Source organism: Physeter macrocephalus, chromosome 9 (genome assembly GCF_002837175.3).
Source record: "Physeter macrocephalus isolate SW-GA chromosome 9, ASM283717v5, whole genome shotgun sequence".
In the NCBI taxonomy this organism is placed as follows: Eukaryota; Metazoa; Chordata; class Mammalia; order Artiodactyla; family Physeteridae; genus Physeter; species Physeter macrocephalus.
Genome location: NC_041222.1, coordinates 23,835,057 through 23,860,538, shown reverse-complemented (window position 1 = coordinate 23,860,538; position 25,482 = coordinate 23,835,057). Strand labels below are relative to the sequence as shown.

General features: G+C 42.1%; 1 protein-coding gene across 3 annotated transcripts in view; it reads left to right on the top strand.

Moving 5' to 3' along the window:
• Nucleotides 1–25,482, top strand: part of INVS (inversin) — a 152,808-nt gene that overhangs the window by 99,592 nt on the left and 27,734 nt on the right. For all 3 annotated transcript variants that reach the window (XM_007128404.4, XM_024126124.2, XM_055087068.1), the window contains 2 exons: nt 8,744–8,956; nt 21,285–21,571. In XM_007128404.4, coding sequence (XP_007128466.1) covers nt 8,744–8,956; nt 21,285–21,571 — 500 coding nt within the window. The remainder of the gene's footprint in view (nt 1–8,743; nt 8,957–21,284; nt 21,572–25,482) is intronic.

Sequence of the window (25,482 nt, the reverse complement as noted above, 5' to 3'; positions counted from 1 at the left end):
CCTGCAGTAGAAGCACAGAGTCCTCATCACTGGAACGCCCGGGAATTTCCCCAATTCTCTTCTTTTATTATTATTATTATTTATCCTTTTTGTTTTTTTTTTTTTTTTTGCTGTACACGGGCCTCTCACTGTTGTGGCCCCTCCCGTTGTGGAGCACAGGCTCCGGACGCGCAGGCTCAGCGGCCATGGCTCACGGGCCCAGCTGCTCCACGGCATGTGGGATCTTCCCGGACCGGGGCTCGAATCCGTGTCCCCTGCATCGGAAGGCGGACTCTCAACCACTGCGCCACCAGAGAAGCCCTATTATTTATTTATTTAATTTTTTTGGGAGCTGCTTTGGGTCTTCATTGCTGCGCGCTGGCTTTTCTCTAGTTGTGGCAAATGGGGGCTACTCTTCGTTGCGGTGCACGGGCTTCTCATTGCGATGGCTTCTCTTGTTGCAGAGCACAGGCTCTAGGTGCACGGGCTTCAGTAGTTGCGGCACATGGGCTCCAGAGCACAGGGGCTTCAGTAGTTGTGGCACACGGGCTCAGTAGTTGTGGCTCGCAGGCTCTAGAGCACAGGCTCAGTAGTTGTGGCGCACGGGCTTAGTTGCTCCACAGCATGTGGGATCTTCCCGGACCAGGGCTTGAACCTGTGTCCCCTGCATTGGCAGGTGGATTCTTAACCACTGTACGACCAGGGAAGTCCCCCAGTTCTCTTCTAATCATGCTCCTTCTCCATTTCTTTGGCTTCTGTTCCATTTTTTATTTTTTAAATATAAACAGTCTTCAAGGACTGGATCTCTTCTCTCAGCCTATCTCCTTTGGGGACCTGACCAACCACCAAGGCTTCCGCACTCACTTGGGTGCTGGTGAGTTCTCAATCTCTATTTCAGACTCAGCACCCCTCCTTGGTTCACACTGTCATCTCCACTTCATTACCAGCACTATTGTCTAGATCTTGCCCTCTTTGACTCTTTCTGGGATTATCGCAATGCCTTACTTGTTTTCCTTCCTTTGATCTTTCCCTCCTTCAATTCGTCACCTTCCAAAGTAGCCTTTCTAAATCATGTCGCTAATATAATTGTTAATCATGTCATTCCCCTGTTCAAATTCAGTCTCGTCTAAGAAGATTGTTCTGTCCCACAGTCATGTGTCCCAAACTGTGTTCTCCCTACACTGTGAATCTTTACAGCACTTGGCACATTTCACATTATATTATGATTTTATGTAATCTGTCTTCCCTATTAATGGAGAACTCCTGAAGATCATGGTCATCTGTATATTGCTCACAGTGCCTTTCATGAAGTAGATGCTCAGTAAATAACTGTTGAGTTGTCAAATCGGTGTTTTCAGGCTCCTAGTAGCATCACCCTGCTTCATACCAGCCTTAGAAACGTATGTGGAATTCTTAGACCATGTGCAGACTTAGATAAAGCAGATTAGTGTGCCTTACTTTGGGAGTGATATGTAACAGGGAAGAGCTAAATTGGACTCCACACTGGATCTGTTTCTTTGACTTTAACCTTTGCTTTTCATTCCTTTTGTTACTATAATCATACATAATGGCCTGCCTCAGGGAACGCTGCCCATCTGTGAATGGCTGCAAGAAAAAAGAAACCAACACATCCCCTCATGGAGGCTGGCCATTCCAGGAGATGTTTTGCAAGACTGCTTGCCCTTTTATTTTACTTCCCCACTGCCTCTTCCTCTCTGATTCTGTAAAAGAAACTGGCATCCAGACCCAGATAAGATGGTTTTTCAGAGACACTAGTCTGCCATCTTCTTGGTCTGCCGGCTTTCCAAATAAAGTATTCCTTGCCTCAACACCTCATCTCCGATTCATTGGCCTGTCGTGCGGTGAGCAGAGCAAGCTTGGACTTGGTAACAATTATATAAAGAACTCACTGTCTCCATTATAGTCAAATGACAATTGCAAAACAAAAAAAAGACTTGAAGATTTAGGCATTTGGACATTTAAGGAAACTGGAAAGCCAAGTGAAATCCTCAAGGCTGAGGTTTTGACATTAAAACAGATATGTGAGGGTGCTGAAGGTTTCTCCCTTTGAAACCCTGAAAAAACAAAAGGGAAAGATAAGGATGTATTCTATAAGTGTTTACTGCCTGACTGCTATTTTTTTAGGAAACAATTTTAAAAAGTAATATTTTGTAATTCAATTTCCATTTATATGCTAACCCTTGAATTTCAGACCTAAGTAAGCATGTGAATTAAGGTGCTTACTGCCTGCTGGAGTAAACATATGTTAATTACAGACCAAAAGACCAAAGGAAAGATCCTCCTAAGTGTACTTGCCAGTCTACAGATAAAAAGAAACAGTGGCAATATCCCAGTCCCCTTTAATGTTTCATCAGCCATGCACCTTGATGTACAAATGTCGGGACTTGGCACTGCCTTTTATGTTTATTGACATTCCAGTTTAGGCATTCTACTTATTCCATCAGACCATTCCCACATGGCAAGTCCAGTTGAATCTTGTCTCTTGTCTTTATCTACATTGTTTCTTGGCTGGTTACCATCAATGTAGTGCTAATTTTTACTTCGCGTGCATTGACACAAACCACTAGATGTGCACTGTATAGACATAATTTTTGCCAACTACGGCTGATTTTCAGTCAATAACTATCTGACAGCCATACTCTGACACAGATGGGAGTATTCACGGCACTAGAATATTTCTAAATTGAGTTTGGGATGAAGAAAAATTCAATAGTAATAATCAAAATATGGTCAGTTGCTTAAACACTAGGTATAGATGTCAATCTTAAACCTTGCTAGATATTTGGATTGTGTCTCCCTGAATCAAAAATTGACTGAGAGGGCTTCCCTGGTGGCGCAGTGGTTGAGAGTCCGCCTGCCGATGCAGGGGACACGGGTTCATGCCCCGTTCCGGGAAGATCCCACATGCTGCGGAGCGGCTAGGCCCGTGAGCCACGGCCGCTGAGCCTGCGCGTCCGGAGCCTGTGCTCCACAACGGGAGAGGCGACAACAGTGAGAGACCCGTGTATAGCAAAAAAAAAAAAAAAAAAAAAAAAAAAAAATTGACTGAGAATTGTAATTTGAATAAACCAATTGTTAAAAAAAAAAGACATTTTTGAGAAAATCAGGAGAACATGTATTTAGAGTGGGCATTAGATCTTACTAAGGAATTCTTGTTAATTTTGTTAATACAAGAACATTGTGGTTATGTTCACATTATTTATAGATGAATCTAAAATGCAGAGAGATTAAATGATAGGAGCTCTAGGATTTGCTTCATTTATTGGTTTGTTTGTTTATTTATTTATTTATTTATTTATTTGCCGCGCTGCTTGGCTTGCAGGATCTGGCAGTGAAACCACCATGTCCGCCAGGAAATTCCCCTGGAGTTTGCTTTGAAATGCGTGACCAAAAATAAAAAGGAAGGAGATAGATGAAGCAAATATGGCAAAAGTTTTGCTAATTATTAAATTTGGGTATGAGAATATAAAGCATTATTATGCTATTCTCTTTTGTTTATGCTTGAATTTTCTCATAATAAAAATATAATTTTTTTGTAATAAAAATATTTAACATATTTGAAATGCAACTTTCTATCCACAAGCAGCCTGAGAGATCTAGTTCTTCTCCCCTTCCTTTCACCTTTTACAGATGAGGAAATAGAAGCTCAGAGAAGTGAAGAGAATGCCCAGGGTCACACAGGTCTGCTGACTTGCAGTTCAGCATTCTTTAGGGTATATTATGCCCATGTCATTTCTTTTTGTCATATTTGTAAGTAAACGTATAATTTGGGCCTCACTTTCATAAGCCATATTTTGATAATATTGTTTGTATACTATGTGAAAGACACTATATATTAGTAATTATAGAAAAAATGATCAAGCTTACTAAAAATACATATGTTATTTGCATGTTGATTTAGAAGCAGTTTCATTCTATAGGACATATATATTCAATAATTGATAGATGAATTATGGAAGGATTACTGAACAGGGAGTCATGTGATTTTAGTCCTCATCTAGATTTTGCAGGTAGCTAGTAACTTGACCTTCAGTAAGTTGCGTAATCTTTCTGTGTCTGTTTATTCATTTATGAAATGAAGGTGTTAAACGAAACCTCTAAAATTCAATTCAGCTCTATTCTTGTATGGTTCTATGACTCTGAAGATTTTTTCTATTGGGGAAAGTACAGTCATGAAAGGCATTTTTTTTTTTTTTTTTTTTTTTTTTTTTGGCTGTGTTGGGTCTTTGTTGCCACACATGGGCTTTCTCTAGTTGCAGCGAGCGGGGGCTACTCTTCATTACGGTGAGCGGGCTTCTCACTGCGGTGGCTTCTCTTGTTGCAGAGCATGGGCTCTAGGCACGCGGGCGGGCTTCAGTAGTTGTGGCGCACGGGCTCACTAGTTGTGATTAAATGATAGGAGCTCTAGGATTTGCTTCATTTATTGGTTTGTTTGTTTATTTATTTATTTATTTATTTATTTATTTGCCGCGCTGCTTGGCTTGCAGGATCTGGCAGTGAAACCACCATGTCCGCCAGGAAATTCCCCTGGAGTTTGCTTTGAAATGCGTGACCAAAAATAAAAAGGAAGGAGATAGATGAAGCAAATATGGCAAAAGTTTTGCTAATTATTAAATTTGGGTATGAGAATATAAAGCATTATTATGCTATTCTCTTTTGTTTATGCTTGAATTTTCTCATAATAAAAATATAATTTTTTTGTAATAAAAATATTTAACATATTTGAAATGCAACTTTCTATCCACAAGCAGCCTGAGAGATCTAGTTCTTCTCCCCTTCCTTTCACCTTTTACAGATGAGGAAATAGAAGCTCAGAGAAGTGAAGAGAATGCCCAGGGTCACACAGGTCTGCTGACTTGCAGTTCAGCATTCTTTAGGGTATATTATGCCCATGTCATTTCTTTTTGTCATATTTGTAAGTAAACGTATAATTTGGGCCTCACTTTCATAAGCCATATTTTGATAATATTGTTTGTATACTATGTGAAAGACACTATATATTAGTAATTATAGAAAAAATGATCAAGCTTACTAAAAATACATATGTTATTTGCATGTTGATTTAGAAGCAGTTTCATTCTATAGGACATATATATTCAATAATTGATAGATGAATTATGGAAGGATTACTGAACAGGGAGTCATGTGATTTTAGTCCTCATCTAGATTTTGCAGGTAGCTAGTAACTTGACCTTCAGTAAGTTGCGTAATCTTTCTGTGTCTGTTTATTCATTTATGAAATGAAGGTGTTAAACGAAACCTCTAAAATTCAATTCAGCTCTATTCTTGTATGGTTCTATGACTCTGAAGATTTTTTCTATTGGGGAAAGTACAGTCATGAAAGGCATTTTTTTTTTTTTTTTTTTTTTTTTTTTTGGCTGTGTTGGGTCTTTGTTGCCACACATGGGCTTTCTCTAGTTGCAGCGAGCGGGGGCTACTCTTCATTACGGTGAGCGGGCTTCTCACTGCGGTGGCTTCTCTTGTTGCAGAGCATGGGCTCTAGGCACGCGGGCGGGCTTCAGTAGTTGTGGCGCACGGGCTCACTAGTTGTGGCGCACAGGCTTAGTTGCTCCGCGGCATGTGGGATCTTCCCAGACCAGGGATCGAACCCTGTGTCCCTGCATCGGCAGGCAGATTCTTATCCACCGCCACCACCAGGGAAGCCCCTGAAAGGCATTTTATTGATAGAATATATAGTGAAATTTGTAAAAGTTCTTCTGAATTTACAAAATGCTATTTACGTATAAATAACGTTTTAAAGTTTATATAGGCACCTCTACTTCATGGCCTTCTGGTTTCTGAACAGTAGTGGCAGATCAAGCTGCCCTAAAATGGGGGTTCCTTAATTTTAGCATTTAGGACTTCCTTCTGAATTTATAGTTTCCTTACTAAAGTGATCAAATCACCCTTTGCTTTTACTGAAAACCTCTTCCTTTTATATCTTACTGTGACTGTTATGTGAGTTTTGAAGAGCAAGTTTCTTTTCTATAATCATTGGATGATTTTCTGTGTCTAATCATGTATCCATATAATCATCATTTTGCCACCTCATCAATCAACAGATTATTTCCTCCCAACACCTCTGACCCACTAACTCAGCAATAGTCACCCAGAGGGATCCGATCGGGTGATTTTTCAGTAGTCATAAGTACTGGTTTCAGTCCTATGCAAATAATATTCGTGATAAGTGACTGTGCTATCACTAACTGTGCTGCAGTGTATGTCCTGTAATATCAACAATCACAGCTGACTTTTATGAACTGCTTCCTTCTTGCCAGGAACACTGCTATCTTCCTCACATTGATTATTTCATTGTCTCTTCATGTCAAGTCTGATTAGGAAAAGCGGGGCTTAGAAACACCAAGTAAGTTGGTTAGGAAGTGACAACCATCATTACCATTGTTGGATGGTAGAATTTGGGGTGTTTACTTCAAATTTTTGTACTTTCTGCATTGTTTGAATTCTTAAACTATGTGTCATTTTTACGTAGTAGTCATTTTTCTTTAAAAAAGGAAAGCATACTTGCAAAGATATTAACAGTGGTTAATTCTGAGTGTGGGAGTATAGATGACTTATTTTCTTCTGTGTATATTTATATGTAGAGAAGATTCTTTTTTTTTCTTTTTTTGCTTCATTGGGTCTTCATTGCTGCACACGGGCTTTCTCTAGTTGCAGTGATCAGGGACTACTCTTTGTTGCAGTAAGCGGGCTTCTCATTGCAGTGGCTTCTCTTGTTGTGAAGCATGGGCTCTAGGTGCGCGGGCTTCTGTAGTTGTGGCACGCGGGCTCAGTAGTTGTGGCTCACGGGCTCTAGAGCACAGGCTCAGTAGTTGTGGCGCATGGGCTTAGTTGCTCCGCAGCATGTGGGGCCTTCCCAGACCAGGGCTCGAATCCATGTCCCCTGCATTGACAGGCAGATTCTTAACCACTGCACCACCAGAGAAGTCCCAAGAGAAGATATATTTTTTAAAGGAATCTGCCTAAAATTACACATCTAGAAAGTAGTCAGTTGAGATTCAAATACATAACTATATGACACTAATACCCATCTTTTCTAAATAATATATTTATCAAAAAGGTATGTACAGTGTACAAAATTTAAGGGCATTTAGTAAAACTAAGTGTCCCACTTACCCCTATCTCTGAGGCAACTAGCTTCCTCCCCAGAGGCATCACTGTCACTAGTTTCTTGGGAAACTTCTAGAGATATATTTTACATAGATGAGCACACGGGGATGTGTTCTTTTTATATCAGTGGAGCACACCATAATACTGCTCTGTTTCTTACTTTTTTCTCTTTTCCTTCATTGAACAAGTCATCCTGGAAATTGTTCCTTATATATGCATATACCACAATAATGGCTGCGTTATGCAGATGACTTTATTACATGGATGGCCTGTACTTTATTTAACCAGTCCTCTGTTGATGGAATTGAGGTTGTTTCTGTGCTTCTATGAATATCCTCGTGCATACAGCATTTCACACAGGAGAGCAGATCTATAGGATAAACGCCTGTAAGTGAAATGGCTATGTCAAGGGCAGATCATGAATAATTCCTGTATATCGTGCCAAAATGTCTCCCCAAAGATTAAGGTAGCATACGGAGAGCCTGTCTCCCTCCACCCTCACCAGCAGAGTGTGTTATTAAACTTTCTGATCTTTGCTAAGCTGAGCATTAGATTAAAGTGCTCACGCATATTAGTCTTAAATTGTATTTCTCTTAAATGAGTGAGGTTGAACATATTTCTATATGTTAGGAGCCACTAGTATTTCCTGTTTGAAGAACTATCTTTTATCTTTGTTATTGGTGCTTTTGCCTTATAAATATTTATTTTTATGTAGTTGGGTTTATCAGTCTTAAGGTTTCTGAATTTTTGTATCTTTTTTTGGAAAAAACTTTTCACTCCAATATTTAAAAAAATTTTCCGGGCTTCCCTGGTGGCGCAGTGGTTGAGAGTCCGCCTGCTGATGCAGGGGACACGGGTTCGTGCCCTGGTCCGGGAAGATCCCACATGCCGTGGAGCGGCTGGGCCCGTGAGCCATGGCCGCTGAGCCTGCACGTCCGGAGCCTGTGCTCCGCAACGGGAGGCCACAGCAGTGAGAGGCCCGCGTACCGCAAAAAAAAAAAAAAAAAATCTTCCATGATTTCTTCTAGTACTTTCATGGTTCCTTTTTTTTTTTTAATTTTTAGATCTTTGCTTCATCCATTTTGGAGTGAAATGTGAGAATCTTTTTTTTTTCCAGATGGTTGCCCAGTTGTCCCAACTCTATTGAATAATCCATCCTTACTGTGGTGATTTAAAGGGCCATCTTTATCATAGACTAAATCTCTCCATTTGGAGGTATATTTTCCATTTCATAAGCATTAACTATCAGTAATCATGGGCTCAAACTTATGAATCTCACAGAATATTATTTGCAGTGCTTTTTTCAGATAGGAGCAAGGAATTACTTGGAACATGGGGAAGAAGAAAAGTGATCGTGTGTTCTGATTTGTGAGCAAGTTAGCAAAACTGAGGAATAGACATGGTCAGCAGCACACAGCCCCTGACCCCAGCTTCACCCTTGTTTTGTGTGCATCAGAGAAGAAAGGAACAGTCCTGGAGTACAGAAGATAGCTTTGCCTGAGGAACATTTCCACATCTTAGAATGAGTTTTCCTTCTGCTGCGTAATATTGCCAGTTTAACTGTGCCCTGAACTACATTCTGACACTTAAAAAAAAAAAAATCTCCCTGCTTCAGGTACACTCCCCTCGATTACGCTTTGCTTGGTGAGCGCCATGAAGTGATCCAGTTCATGTTGGAGCACGGCGCCCTGTCCATCGCAGCCATACAGGACATCGCTGCCTTCAAAATCCAGGCTGTCTACAAAGGGTACAAGGTCAGAAAAGCTTTCCGAGACCGGAAAAATCTCCTCATGAAGCATGAACAATTGAGAAAAGATGCTGCTGCCAAGTAAGTATGAGGTCTAGAGACTGTGTTCTCACAACTCAGTCAACGTGGAATGGGGCACAGTGGTGGGAGTGGCCAGGAGAGAGAATCAGGAGGGAATCTGAAATCACTGTGATCCTTTTACCCATGTCACCTTCCCCCTTCTGCTCACCAGCCCTTCAGAGGACTGAGGCTAACAGGAAGGATAGCGGCCTAATCTCTACTTGGTGGCTATTCCTCTGGGTTAGTCCTTGACCTTCTAACTCTGGAACAAATCACCGTCACACCCACCCATGGCAAGGAGTTGGGGGGTGGGGGTGCTACCTGCTGTAAGCCACGAAGGGATAACTGTCCTCTCACCTTTCCTACCTTTCCACAGGAAACTTATGCCAATATCTAGCCTACTTTCGCTAGATTAAGTCTAGTTTTGATTTGACTGAAGCAACCAACTTGCATAAATAACTTGCTTTCCCCCACCTATTCCTTAACAAATCTGTACTAGGTAATGTAATTTATTCAAGAAATATTGATTGAATTCTTACTACACATACAAAACTCTTGGCTTGAGCCTAAGGAGAAAATAGTACTTGCTTCGAGGACCTCACACTTTTTTGGATAATGATATATAATACGCAAAATAGTCATTTTTGCCTATTATACACTGTGATTATTTTGCCATAAGTAATTGATTCTAGATTATGCCTTGGTTTGCCTTTTCTTTGATACTTGTTTTGGGTATTTTAAATAGCAAGAGAGTATTGCGTTAGCAGGTGTAATACCGAAACCTCTGATGAGAAAGATACGGATGACAGGCAGATTCTTGAGGGATAACTTCCTGGCTGCATCTTGAATGTTTCCAAATCTTCAGTCCTTCCAATTCTTGAATCCTACCATATCTTTCCCACAAGGAGGAAGCATAAGTGTAATAAATAACAGTTAAAAATAATAATAAAAGGCAAGATAAACTACGTAAGAAGTTGAATAGCACTATGAGCTGGAATGCTAACCATCTTGTCAATCTTCAAGACAAGATTGGCAGAAACACATCATTTTCTGCGACTCTGAAGCTACTGAAATAGTTGATATCTTGGGAAGTATTATTTTGCACTCTTCTCATAACAAGGCTCTTTTCACTTTTACTAAAGAATCCGGTATTAACCTAAAGCCTCTACGTGCCTCTTTTGCAGCCTTCTCATAAAAGTTCTCTGCATGTTAGTGACAACTGTAAGTGGGTAATACATGTGACAAATTATCCTGAGTTGCAAGTAAACATTCTCTGCAAGGGAAGGAATATTGTATTTCCGACTACCGATGTTTCTGTAAACTCAAGTTTAATGTGTGAGAATCCACTTTCCGAATTTGAAGTCATATCTACCTCAATATGAGGTGGGGCTCTACAAAGCCACCATGGCTGACTTTCTATGTTCCCAAAAAGGAGTGTATTGATCCAAACACATTACACTTTGTTACTGGAGAGAGGGGCCCCAGAGTTCTCCTCCCCCGCCAAACTCCCTTTCCAGTGGAACAGAAGGATTGTGGTTGAGTGAAAAGGAGACCTGGGTTCAAATCCAGCATCTGATATTTACTTAAGATGAACTGAACACAGCATTTCTCTCTCTGGGCCTCAGTTTCTCTATCTGTAAAACATGACAAATTAGACTAGCTGATTTTAGGCACCCTCCAGCTCAGTGGAAATCCCTGTCTTCATTGTTAGTGACCTCAGCCTCCTCTTCCTCTCCTTTGCCAGTGATGCTGCCCAGAGGCTGTATGCCTGGGGTCAAGAGTTCCAAGTCAGTGTATGCTGGGAACTGAAAATACATTTATGAGGAGAGCTATACGGAGGAAGGGGTTTCAAATAATGCCATGCTTAAAAAGAGTAGTGGTTTGCAGTATTTTTTCCCTAACATGGCCTTTTGTAACTCCAAGCCCAGAGGGTCTGAACTGACAAGGAGATTTAGGAGACAACTTTTTTGTCTAACCCCCACCTTCTACCCTTTTAGTTGTTATCCTGATTAGTTTCAGTGTTGTGAAAGATAGGTCCTCTTCGTTCTTCTTAGTTTCTGAAATTGATTTTTGAAAACACTTTTAAATGGTAGCTGTGCTTACTGTGATAATCATTGAAATTACCAAAACTGAAAATTTCCTGTACTTTTTCTCAGTCACAGTCTTTCCTTTATTGGTCCTCATTATTGGGAGTGAACAAGTTTCTTACACTTCGTAACCATCACCTCCTACAGACATTGTAGCATAGATCTCCAAGAGAGATATTTAAATGGAGAAGTAACTGATTTAAGTTGTATTAATTTTATTTCTCAAAAGTTATTTCTGAAAATCTGAGTCAGTGTTTAATTTTGGTTTTAGATTTGGTTTTAAGAAACAGAAATCAGAATGTTAAATTCAGTCTTTGCTGCTGCTGCCTCATTGGCCCAGGCACATCATGTTGCCTCAAGGTACCTTTCCCTATTTCTCACGTTGTGATGGCAGAAATCACCTTCCTTAAAGTAAGGGTGTCGAAGAAACTCATTAAACTTAAAGGGATTATTATTTTACTGGTAGAGAAATGGGGAGAGAGAGAGAAGTTTTAGTCATATTTTCTAAGTCATTTTTATTTAGGAAATACCTATAATCCATTTTAAAGCACTTTACAACTCATACTGCACCTCCTATGAGGTTGCCAAAATGCACATTACTGTAGTTTACCTGCCAAAGCACAGAGTTGAATGCACATGAAAATAAGACTGTGTTTATGTTGATCACTCTTATTCCTTGAAGCTTCCTTTTTCCCAGGTTTTTATTTCACTCTCTAATCTCAGATCTCCTCTAAGTCCCTGAACTCTCCCTTCTCACATCTTCTTAATTATACCATTTCCACACTGAGGTCAGCACTGCAGGCTAACTCCTTAGACTTCTGTTCATGCTGTACTTTTTTCATTGAAAATATATCTACTCTGAAAACTTAAATTACTTCATCTCTGTAGATAACCCCTTCATCTCTCTCACATCTTGAGCTCCTGGGACTCTAATCCCAAATCATCTGTTGCCTACCGGGCATTTCCACTTGTTACTTGCCAGTATGTCAGATCATTGGACATTTCCATTTGCATGTCCTGTTGTCACTGTCACTTCAGGCTCACTGTGTGAAACCTACAACTCATCACCACAACCTGTCTCCCCTGGCCTCCTGATTTCCCTACTAGTGCTGCTGCCACTGATTCTGCTAATTCCTCTTTCTGAAATGTCCTTTGCTTCGGTTCTTCTGTCCCACTGCTCTATAGAGGCCATCATTCTTGAATACCATCCGTGATACGACATCAGACCCTTCAACATTTCACTTCCGCTTATATCTCCAAGTCTCATTTCTCTCCATTGGTTCCACCCTCTCACCCCTCACACTCGAGGCCTCAGCCATCCTGAACTTTCGCCACTTCCTCACTTACCACCACGCTCTCGGGAGAGCTGAGCTTCCTTCTGGCTAGTGTATGAGACTGAGTATGACTCCTAGAGTCACGTAATCAAGGCCAGTTTGGGTCACCCACTTCAAACTCTTGTAATGCCAAAGTCCCTCGCATGGGAAGTTGTGCTGTGTCCTCAAAAAGTCAAGTGACAAGTTCTGTGCCTCTCAAGCAGCACATTTCATTAGTGGGAAGTTCTGTCTGGCAGAAGTTCTTTTCTACCTTTTGATCTTGAGCTACCCCCTGAAGCAAAAGAGAAGAGTCTAAATCCTTTTCTATAAACCAACTTCCAGATAATTAAAGAAGGCGCTCATGATACTCGCACTCATACCCCAGCTCTCCTTCTCACTTTGTAATAGATCCCCTTGCAGTCAGCTCCCCGGACATGTTCAGTTTGTCAATGCCTTTCTTCAGTGTTGACCCATAGGTCTGAATCCTGCTCACCCAGTGGTCTGATCCATGGGGAATCACTTCCATGATTCTACTCCATACCATTCCACTTCTCTGAGCCTCAGTTTCTCATCAGTAAAATGAAAAGATTTCTTAGTCCAGGACAAGCTTTGGGGCTCCATGAGTGCCCTGAAACTGTAGGCAGTATTTTGTGTGTCATGAGCATATGTGCATTTGGTGGGGGGGAGAGGATCTTTGGATTTTTATTACATGCTCTAAGAGGGTTTGTGAATCATAGAAATAATTTTTTTTTAAATCGCACTAAATGGTATCTGAGGTTCCTCCCAGCTCTAACATTCTGTAAGTCAAAGGTCCTAGAATGCGTGACATTTTCTCATTCCCTCGAGAGGAAGTCAAAGACCAAATATTACTAAGCCTGTTATTCAGCGACAATGAAGAGATAGAATCTGACAGACCCCTACATACGATGCAATACCACCTGAAAAGGTTAGAGCTAAACCTTTTCTGTCTGGTGAGGTAATCAGTTTCCTTTCACTGGAAATGTTCCAGCAGAAACTGAATTGTCATCTCTGCAGGATAATATATAAGGAATTTTTAAAAGTATATGAAGAGCTGGTCTCTCAGATCTCTTCAGAGTCAAAGATTCTATGAGAGCTGTGCCCTCCCATCTGCCTGAAATAACCTTTTCTCACATCCCTCCTTTCTCATTTTGACATTATTTCTATGTAGCCTTTTTTTCTCTTCTAGTTTAATTAGTCTCCCACATCGTCCCTTAGCTCTGGGTAGACATCTCTATTTCAGCATGCATCACATCTAGAACTCACTATCTACAGGAGGTATGGGTCTGATTCCCTACTAGATTGTCAATTCCTGGAGAGCAGGGATTGTATTATGTACCTCCATACTTCTAGTGCCTTAGAGCCCTTGATATATAGCAAGCATTTAATAATATGTGTTCAGTAACTGCTCCTACAGTGGGTCTAAGACCTTACCTAAGTCGTTCATCATTCTGGGCCTTAGTTTCCCCCTCTGTCAAATGGAAGGGTTGGACTAGGTCCTCTCTGAGGTCTCCTTCAATCTCTGTAAGTGGACCAATCACTGTAACTTGTTTGCCTTATTCCCCCTCTGTCAAATGGAAGGGTTGGACTAGGTCCTCTCTGAGGTCTCCTTCAATCTCTGTAAGTGGACCAGCCACTGTAACTTGTTTGCCTTACTCAGGCAGCAAACACATTTATGTACCATTTATCCTCATAACACACACGGGCACTTGTATTTGTGCATTTGGTTTTCCAGCTCCCTCCATATTTATCATGAGCAAATTACCATTTGACAGGTTTATGATTTTAAAAAGAAACCTAAGAGCAATAAGCTTTATCACTGCATATACTTGAACATTAGACCCCACTATGTGGCTTCCCCAGAGAGTTGTATTTGCCCAGTTTTGCCAAGAAATTAATTCTATCAGACATTGTAGCAATAAGCAGGCTCTTTCCCATTCCGTGAGCATTCAAGTTGCTATTTGCCATGAATACAAGACCTAAGAGAGGCTTGAGAGATGTGGTTAAAATAGCTTCTACAGAAAAAGGATTTGTGTGGTTTCAACGTGAGCATTTTCTGAAAATATCAACAGGCCCAGCCCTGTAACTCTTAGATGGCGAGGCACCCGTGCCACACCCAGGTTTCTTCACTTCTAACCAGATGCAGTTGCAGCTTAACAGCTTTACCTGTTAATAAAAGTAATAATGGTTACTTATATTAATATAGTGCTTTATAGCTTACAGAATTCTTGTACATTAAATTTGTACAAAACGCAGTGAAGTAGACAGGGCAACTATCCTTAAACCCATTTCATGCAGGGGAAAATAACACAGAGAGATTAACTTGTCTGAAATCACACAGCTAGTAAGGGAGAGAGTTGGCACATGAATCTCAGTCTTACCCAAAGCCAGGGCTCCTACCATTGCTTGGTTCAGGGGAATCAGCCCTCCAGCCATGCTTATGCTAGAGGCTCTCTCCAGATGCCAGCACCATCTGATAGGCCAGCATGGAACAACCTTGCTTCTTTTTCCTGACTTATATGCAACATGTAATTGTTCAATCTCTGTAAGTGGACAAATCACTGTAACTTGTTTGCCTTACTCAGGCAGCAAACACATTTATGTACCATTTATCCTCATAACACACACGGGCACTTGTATTTGTGCATTTGGTTTTCCAGCTCCCTCCATATTTATCATGAGCAAATTACCATTTGACAGGTTTATGATTTTAAAAAGAAACCTAAGAGCAATAAGCTTTATCACTGCATATACTTGAACATTAGACCCCACTATGTGGCTTCCCCAGAGAGTTGTATTTGCCCAGTTTTGCCAAGAAATTAATTCTATCAGACATTGTAGCAATAAGCAGGCTCTTTCCCATTCCGTGAGCATTCAAGTTGCTATTTGCCATGAATACAAGACCTAAGAGAGGCTTGAGAGATGTGGTTAAAATAGCTTCTACAGAAAAAGGATTTGTGTGGTTTCAACGTGAGCATTTTCTGAAAATATCAACAGGCCCAGCCCTGTAACTCTTAGATGGCGAGGCACCCGTGCCACACCCAGGTTTCTTCACTTCTAACCAGATGCAGTTGCAGCTTAACAGCTTTACCTGTTAATAAAAGTAATAATGGTTACTTATATTAATATAGTGCTTTATAGCTTACAGAATTCTTGTACATTAAATTTGTACAAAACGCAGTGAAGTAGACAGGGCAACTATCCTTAAACCCATTTCATGCAGGGGAAAATAACACAGAGAGATTAACTTGTCTGAAATCACACAGCTAGTAAGGGAGAGAGTTGGCACATGAATCTCAGTCTTACCCAAAGCCAGGGCTCCTACCATTGCTTGGTTCAGGGGAATCAGCCCTCCAGCCATGCTTATGCTAGAGGCTCTCTCCAGATGCCAGCACCATCTGATAGGCCAGCATGGAACAACCTTGCTTCTTTTTCCTGACTTATATGCAACATGTAATTGTTGGTGGCAAAAGTCACCAGGCCCCCAAGTCAGCTTTTGTCCTAACTCAATGCTTTTTCAGTTGTGCTGTGTCATTTCCAGTGATTGTTAAGAGAGTGGTACCAAGCCACCAGAATCAGTTCTGCAACATAGTTCAATAAAAATCTTATTATTATTCTCCAAGCTAACATAGCAGAGCATACCAGTATCCTCCTAAATCCTTGAGAAAGTTAAGAAAATTAGTTGGCCCCAAGCCTACTCCAGGACGATGAACAAGAATGGCACTAGGGCAAAGCTGGGTTAAATCGGTACAACAGCAGGACACACTAACTTAACCTCCCTTTTCTGTGGAAACCATTTTAATCACATCTCTCAAACCTCTCTTAGTCCTGTATTCATGGCAATGGCAACTTGAATACTCATGAATGAGAATGAGCCTGCTTTATTTCTGCAGTGTCTGACAGAATTAATTTCTTCCTGTTAAAAATTGACAACTAAAACTCTCTGTGGAAGCCACATAGTGGGGTAGGGAAAAAATCCATCAACTTCCAGCACTTAAACTTTCCAGGCCCAGAGGCAGATCTGTGCCGTATTGCTCAAACGGACACATTCAGTGCTGAGATGCTGAAGCCATGGAACATTCAAGTCTTTGAAGTTACTTCCCTTGATCTGGTTCTCTGCACGTCAAGCAATCTTTTGATCACTTGGTTCCTTACTGGCCTTTTTTTTTTTGCAGTGGTTATCTAGGCTTCTCATTTGCAGAAGTCCCCATTCTTGGGTCTTAGATCTGGCTTGGGAGGGCTCCAGGGTATATCTCTGACCCACAACAGCCCTTCAGAGATTTGCACCAGCAATGTATGCCTTGGGTCTTTTCTTCCCTGGGTGAAACAGCCCCGTTCCTCCAGCCCATCCTTTGGAGACCCTCTTTACCCTGTGGTGCATAGGACCCAAAGCAGAGGTTGTCAAAGATCTGATCCCCGTTGGCTTTCTTACATTTTTATACTGTGAGCCTCTGGGGAGCTGCAAAAATTGCTCTAGAAGAGACAGTACAAACCAGGCTAATTGGTAGCCCATCAAAAGCTGTTGTCTGGCTGATTTCCCTTAAGATAATAGAAAAAAAAAAGGGGGAGGAGGAAAATGTGGGACTAGTTTATACATTAAGATTCTGCTATCTTAATAAATTTCCTGCTAAAATATTACTTGCTGTGTCATGGACAGGATTTTTTCTCTTTAAATTTTCATGTAAAGTGAATAACATTGGTTCTTTTTCTTGTATTTGTTTCCTAAACTTTACAAAAATAGGTCAAGTGTATAGCATGGCCTACCATGAAGATTAAAGATCTTTGACATTCTGTAATAAATTAGTTGGAGAAAAAACACTTAAATTTTAGGACAGTTATTGAGTCTAAGGGTTCAGGACTAAAAGCTGTGCTAGAAGCTAGCTTGAAATGCTGTTAATGGTTACTTTAATGTAGTCTTACCACTTTTTTCATATGACCCAATTCACTTTTTTAAATGATGGAAGAAGACTGAGTAAAATTTTTTAAAATGATTTGTGAGATGAATTTTACAGGAAGAAGTAAAGCTGCTGAATTCCATCCAGCTCAGCTCTGTGTATAGAAAGCTGTTAGCACGTAACCTTGGATAAGTCACTAAGCTCTCTGCCTCAGTTTCCTTATCTACCAAATAAGGGCATTGCCCTCATTAAAGTGAGATTCCTTCAAGTTCTTAGATTATGAGCAGTGGTTCTGGACCTTTTCCCCCAGGGAAACACACAAACACACGTGGGATCATACTCTATTCTGAGGAGCTGTATCCTCTGTGTGTGTGTGTGTGTGTGTGTGTGTGTGTGTGTGTGTGTGTGTGTGTGTGGTTGCTTTTTGTTTCAAGGCAGCAGTACAGATAAAATAGGATGCAGCTTATGCATAATTCCCAGTTCTAATCCCTTTTCCTCAGTGATCACTACTTTTACATTCAAGAACCACAGCTCTGGAGATCTGCACATTTGTGGGCTGTGTGCCACCTGGAAGATTTTTTTAATGCAAAATGCATCCATTTTTTAAAAACATTAATTTACTTCTATTCATCAGCTGAGTGTGTAATTATATATTCTCATGATTACATTCTTTCTCCCGAATCTGCTTACTGAGTTCCACCAAAATGAAAAAATAACCCCTTGCAAACCTCCCCCTCCAGAAAAGTCTTCAGAAGGCAGAGCTGCCTTACCTGCTGGCCATCTTGATCACTCTAAAAGGCTAGATCCCCTGTTTGTCCTGTGACTGCCCTTGTGGGAGGCCCAGAAAGGTCCTCAGTGGCAAGGTTTGCCCAGGGGCTGATCGCACAGTGGCTTCTTGGAATTGAAAAGGAAAGGGGTTTGGTGTCCTGAAAGAAGGAGAAATGACTGCTCAAATAACAAAGTCTAGGTTATCACCTCAAAGCCTCTTTTGATGGCAGTGATATCCATGCAAATGCCAAGCCGGGCAAGCCCACACGCCTGTCTGTCTGAAGGACCAATATATTCTCTTAAAGCACTTCTGTTCATGGTGCCAGTAAAAAGAGCAGCTCTGCCTCTGCCTGCCAGGAGCGCAGCTATTAGCTCAGTTAGCAGCACCTCAGCCGCCCAGGTGCCTCCACCTTCTTCCGAAAAGCAGCCTTCTCACAGACAGATCACACTGAAATGGCACTTGCTAGCATCCATATGAATCCCAGGCACTGATGATGACACGCTGTCCAGCTCGCCTGTCGACTGCAACGCAGTGCACACAAGTGTCAGCATTTGGCAAAGCCTGTAACAAGGCCAGAGTCAAATGAGAACACTCGAGCTGTACAGGAGTCAGCACGAGCCATCTGACCACTTTCTCTGGGACTGCACTCAGTGGGAACCTCTCAGAGAGGCAAGCTTGGACCCCAGATCAGGGGCTTCACCACACAGGATGAAAGACCTTCAGAGGGGCGTTAAGGGACTTCCCTGGTGGTCCAGCGGTTAAGACTCTGTACTCCCAATGCAGGGGGCCAGCGTTCGATCCCTGGTTGGGGAACTAGATCCCGCATGCACGCCGCAACTCAGAGCCCGCATGCTGCAGCTGAGAAGTCCACATTGCCACAACTAAGAAGCCCGCATGCTGCAATGAAGATCCCCTGTGCCACGACTGAGACCCGGCACAGCCTAAATAAATAAATAAATAAATATTTTTTTTTTAAAGGTGGTGGGGAGTTAAGTTGACAAGGCTTTATATTGAAGTGTGACTCAGATATCTGTCATCTGGGACTTTCCTCTCCCTTGAGATATAAATAAGCTTTGCTTCAGATTGCACAGTCTGTGGAAATCTGAATTCTATGACTTCTTGGGGGCTTGGGGTCTCTGCCTCAGCTCTTGGTTCCATTTCTGGGACCGTAGCCCTACAACTTGACAGGTTGCCTATAAGAAAGCATGTATGAGCATGGGAGGCCTTCCGAAAAGCTGGCGTCATTGAGGAGACTCACGTTGCACATCCTCTAATGGCATAGTTAGCAGGCCACACTGAGACTTTCCTATTCTCTTAAGCTTTGCTACTCAGGGTGTGGCCAGAGGACCAGTAGCACCTGCAGGGCCTGGGTGCTTGGTGGAAATGCAGACTCTTGAGCCCCACCCCCGCCCCAGTAAATCAGAATCTAGGTTTTAGTAAGATCTCAGGAGATTCCGTTCATTAAGGTATGTGGATCACAGATCTAAAGTCCTTTTCTGTCCCCTCACCCTGGACGATTCTCTGCCCTGCCCTTGCTCCACGCAGTACCCAATCTTTCGCCTTCTCTTTCTTCCCCCTCCCTTCTCTCTTGTTCTTTCATCTCTTCCCTCCCCGTCAGGAGCTACAAGCAAATTCTTTGTGTCCTGCCAGAGCAGGCCTCTTTTCTGGAGCCTCAAAGCCAGTCACCACCTAGGCCCTGAGGGTCTCACCTTCTACCAGCCCTCAATCCTGTCCCCAAGCTTACTGAGGTATTTGTCTAAACAAGGTCCCCCACTAAGAGGGACCCTGATACCAGCTACCCCAATAAAAGAAACCTCTCCATCTCATTACATAGCACAGCCCCGATTTTATAAAGACATTCCAAACAGACCCTTAAATCAATTCAGGATTATTAGCCATCATGTAAGTGTTAGACCTGGGGAAACTGAGTCTTCGGCAGGAAAGTGACTTATTCAAGGTCTTTTTGGGGTTACTGGCAGAGGCAGGACCAGAAGAACTCTTATGCTTCCCAGTAGAGTGCTCTCTTCACTATACCTCTAATTATTCTACTTTAAATGGCAACCAAATTCTCTTCCTGAGCAGCAAATATGTATTGGGTGCCTACTGTTTATAGCAAGCATTGTTTAAAGGTCAGAAGAAGCAAAACAGACCCAGTTTTTGCATACTCTCTCTTTGCCCAGACTGCTCCCTCAGACTAACATCCTCACCCCCACCTATCTGCCTGGCAAACTCTTAACACATCTTTGAGCATCAACAGTTGGGACCTTCTTCCAGGTTCCTCCACAAAATTAATCACTACTTCCTCTGTGCAAGCACATTATTCTAACATTTCTTCCATCATATGTTAAGCCTTCGTTGTCCTAGCTGTTCCACTCTGGGTAGAAGGTTCTTCAAGGGAGGGCCAAACTCTGTTTTCCTCATCACTGTATCATCAGGGCCCAGCACAGGAGAGGCGCACAAAACGTTCGTTTTCGCCCTCTTTTTTTTCCCTTGGATATCCCTACAAATTAATGACAAATGCTGTCCTTCACTCAGCCACTTCGTCCTTACGCACCTGGCCCCTTTCTGGACCTGCGCTACCTCGGCCCATCTGCCTCACCCGGCCACTCATTTCTAGTCTTGGCCTCCCCTCTCTATTCTGTTGCTACCCAAAGGTTCCAGCTTAGCCACCAGCTACTTGTGTATGACTTCTTGAAAATCACCGTACCTTCTGGACCTCCTCTGCAAGTTGAGTGGGTTTGACCCATAAGCTAAGAGCTCTCGATGGCAGTGTTATGAGATTATAACACACCTCACAGGTGTGTTATAATCAGTTGTGAGGTGCTTTGTAATTGTTTCATGTAATCGTTAAGGTTTACCAGTGGTCTTTTTAACAAAGAGAGAAGATTAAGGGTTATCCCTCTATCATTCTCAGTTGCATTCTGATGTGCTTTCTGAACAGGGGTGTAGTTACAGGTAGTTCCAGGGATCACACACCTTGGGGCACACGCACCTTGGGATCCTCTTATGTCTCACCAAAAAGTTCCATATCGTGTGTGTCTCAACTGGGCACAGCTTGATCTATAAGATTCTTTCTGCCTCCATCATCCTTTGAGCTATAAGACCTGGATAAAAGACAGGAAATTGTGAAATTGTGAAAATTCTGAATTTCCAAATCCCCCCTGTGTTGTGGTAGCTCCTTTTAAAGTTCAAATCTCACTCAGGAACGCTTGAACAGGTAACGAACGCTCTTAATTTTTTCCTCTTCCCCTTTGGCTTTGCTCCCAGGAAGCGAGAAGAAGAAAATAGGCGAAGAGAGGCAGAGCAGCAGAAGGGAAGGCTGAGCCCAGATTCCTGCAGACCCCAAGCTCCTCCCTGTCTGCCCAGCACCCAGGCTGAGCCCCGCAGGCAGAGCTGGGCGCCCAGCAAACAGCTTCCCTGCAGCGATAAGGCCCAGGGCCCTGAGCGGAAAGCCTGTAGACGGTCTCCAGGCAGAGGGTCTCCAAGCAGAGCCCCCCAGAAGGAGCAGCATCTCTCCCCAGACTTGCAGAGAACAGATCCCAGAAAACCAAATGGTAGGTGTATTGCCTTTTATTCAGTGCTAATCTGTGGACTGTGGGCTCTTTTGATTCATGTATTTAGACCATTTACATTTAAGGTAATTATGTCAGCACTTAAGTCGGCCATTTTATTATTTATTTGCTCTTTATTTCCTCTGTTTCTCTTTTCTTCCCCTCATTAACCAGACTCTCATGATGTGACAGCCCTGTTATATTTCCTCAAGTTCTTTCTTAGCTTAGGACCTTTGCATATAACAATCCTTTTATCTATATGGACAAAAAGTACCTTTTATTTTTCAGCTCTCAGAGTGAATGCTCCTTCCCCTGTACAGCCATGCCTTCCCACTAAACAAGGCTTTGTTTTCCTGCTATATGCTCCCATAGCTTTCCTGTACTTCCCTATTATAAGGATCATCACCTTTCACTGTTATTACTGGCTTACTTGTCTATTTTTTTCACTAGACTATAAGATCTGTAAAATCAGGGTTGCTTCAGTTATCTACTGCTGTGTAACAAACTACACTAAAACTAAGTGGCTTACAATAACAGTTTTTTATTTCTTATGATTTTGTGGGTTGGTTGGGCAGTTCCTCTGCAGGCTTCTCCTCTTCTCACTCATGTGGCTACATTCAGTTCGAGGTCAGTTGAATTGGATGGTCTAAGGTGGACTGACTTGAATGTCTGGTAGTTGATGCTGGCTATCAGCCGGGATTCCTCGACTCTCTTTTACCTGGCCTTTCATCCTCCCATAGGCTAAACTGGCTTTCTTAAACAGTGGTCTCAAGACATCATTCTAAGAAAGCACAGGAAAAAGCTATAGGGCCTCTTGAGGAATAGGCTCTAGAATGTGCACACTACATTCTGTTGATCAAAGCCAAGTTATATGACCATCCCAGACTAAATAATATGGAGAAATAGATTCCATCTTTATGCATACTAGGATGGGAGTCATTTGGGGCTATTAAACAATCTATCACAGTTCCTTCTAGTCACAGATTATTCACATTTATCCCACATGGCAAATATTCTCACCCTTATCTTAGGACCCCAAAATCTCATGCCAATTACCACATCAAGTTTGAAGTCTGGGATCTTGAGACCAGTGTCGTGTCCAGATGTTGTTGAGGTTCCCCAGGTGTGAATCTTTCTGATTCAGAGACCAATGGACAAAACACACATCAACCACACACACATCCAGCAAGCAGTGGTGAGACAGGAACAGAATAACCACAAGAGACATTCCTGTTCCAAAAGGAGAGAAATGGGAGGTACATAGCAGTCACTAGTCCATAGCAATTCTGAAAGCCAGCTGGTTATACATTAGCAGGGCCCCTACTCTGAGTTATGAAATGTGCCTTGATTAGGATCTGGTTTTACTCCTATGTGTGTTTTCTATTCCACTGTTCTCCTTGGCTCTGGGCTCTGCCACCTGGGTTCTTGGCTCTGCTCTCTGAGAAGTCTTCCTTTTCCTTGAGACATAGCCCATGTTTGCAGCTGAGTAGACTTCTTAGCCTGTTTCCTGCATATAGGAAATTGGGGCCCCAGAGGCTCCTTTTCATTTGGGAACATCTCAGTAGTTCAAGCTGTGGCACTCTCAGTGATACAATTATCTCAAACACTTCATGGGTCTTCTATGAATCTGACTGGGTTCACTCCATGTTCCAAAACCACATCCATAATTATTTTTCATATAGGCCTCTCTCTACTTTGGGTGGCTCAGGCTGCTGTGGAAAAATGCCCTTGAGATTCTTAGAAGTTCTTTTGTCTAGCTGAGAGGGCTACAATGTACCATCTTTAATATTTTTGAGGTCTTAATAAAGGGTTGCACAGCCATACTCTTGATTTGATCTTTATCTCTAGGTCATATCTTACTATATGAAACTCTTTTGTTGGCAAGAAAAAATGAAAATTTAAAACAGTTTTCTCACCCAGCACACTCTGTGCTCTTTGTATTTACTCTAAATTCTGCTTGCAAGCTGAGTAGTTCTTTGTTTCTTTCTCCCCAAACCTTATCATATGCAGCTAAAAAAAGTCAGTTGATATTTTCTTCAACATTCCACCTAGAAAGCTCCTAAGCCATATCTACAAGTTAATTAGGTGTATTTTCTATCTTCCAAGTTACTGCAGATGACAATTTTGCCAATTATCCTGCCACTGAATTACACAGTTCACTTTTCTCCAGACTCCAATAGGAATTTCTTCTCTGCTCCTCCAGACTTCACTAATAGTTTCTTCATTGCCTTTCTAGCTTCTGCTCACCAGCCAGTTCCAAAGTCAATGCTCTGGTTTTCTGTTAGGCCAGCATGTCTCTTTTTTAGGTATCAGTTTCTGTGTTATCTCTAGCAGCATAACACACCACCCCCCAAACTAAGTGGCTTAAAACAATGGTTTATTATTTTTCACAGTTCTATAGGTTGGTTAGGCAGCTCCTCTGCTGGATCAGCTGGGCTTACTCCTGTGGCTGCTAGAAGTTTGGCCAGGCTAGAAAGTCCAAATGGCTTCCTTCGCATGTCTGGTAATTGGTGCTGGCTGTTGACCAAGGTGTCTCAGTTCTCTTCTGTATGACCTTTCATCGTCCAGCAAATTAGACCATCTTCCTTGCATGTTTTTCTCAGTGCAGTGCTCTGAGGGAGAGAAGGTGGAAGCTACAGGTCCTCTTGAGGCCTAGGCTCCAGAACTGTCACATCACTTATACCAGATTCTGTTGATCAGAGCAATTCGCAAGGCCAGCCCAGCTCAAGAGAGTGGAGACATAGACATACTGCAAAATCACATTTGAAAGTTGCGTGGATCCTAGGGTAGGAAGAATCTTTGACCTTTAAACAATCTCTCAGAAGGAGCAATATGTCTCTTACTTCACTATCCCAGCAGGGTGCCTGGCACATAAGAGATATAATAAACATTTGTTGAATGTATACTAGCTAAGTGCTTGAGATTTGGAGATTGTTAAACATGACACAAAAAGTATTCATTGGGTAAACACATTTTCTGTAACAGAGTCCCATTTTTATGGCAAAGCTTTGCTTCTACTTAGTTCACCACATCAACTTATGAATGCATTTATTCAACAGATATGTTTTTGAGCCCATACTATGTGCCAGCCATACTGAATTATAAATAAGACTAAGGACCATACCATCAGCACTTTCTTACAGCAGTGAGCACAGTGTTGGTTACATAGGTAAATATTTCGTGACCTGACTCCTCTCTTAGAAAGCACCTGTTGAAAGTTTGATTGGTTTGGGGTTTACTCTGTACCCCAAGAATTATACTTAATTCCTGCAACTTCAAATAGACAATGGTTTTCCCCCAATCCAGTGCTCTACAGAGCAGAGAGAAGGGGGAGCACAGTTATTTCAGACTACTTACAACTAGACAGGGTAATTGTGGCTTGTATTCACCTTACTATAAAATACCTTGAGGGGCTTCCCTGGTGGCGCAGCGGTTGCACGTCCGCCTGCCGATGCAGGGGAACCGGGTTCGCGCCCCGGTCTGGGAGGATCCCACATGCCGCGGAGCGGCTGGGCCCGTGAGCCATGGCCGCTGGGCCTGCGCGTCCGGAGCCTGTGCTCCGCAACGGGAGAGGCCATAGCAGAGGGAGGCCCGCATACCACAAAAAAAAAAAAAAAAAATTAGGTTAAAATACCTTGAGACAGTTATGCTGCAAAGCTTGTCACATCTACTGTGGACCTGGTCACATTCAGGTAGTTACCTCACATCCTGAGAAGTCCATGAAGATTGGTTTTTTCATAACCAATCCTTTTGTCCTTAATTGACTGATACTACTGATAGTTAGACTTCCTCTCCTCACTATTGGTTTAAAGGTGAACTAGTGCATGGTTTTTTTTGTTTGTTTTGGTTTTGGTTTTTTTTGTTTTTGTTTTTTTGCAGTACGTGGGCCTCTCACTGTTGTGGCCTCTCCCGTT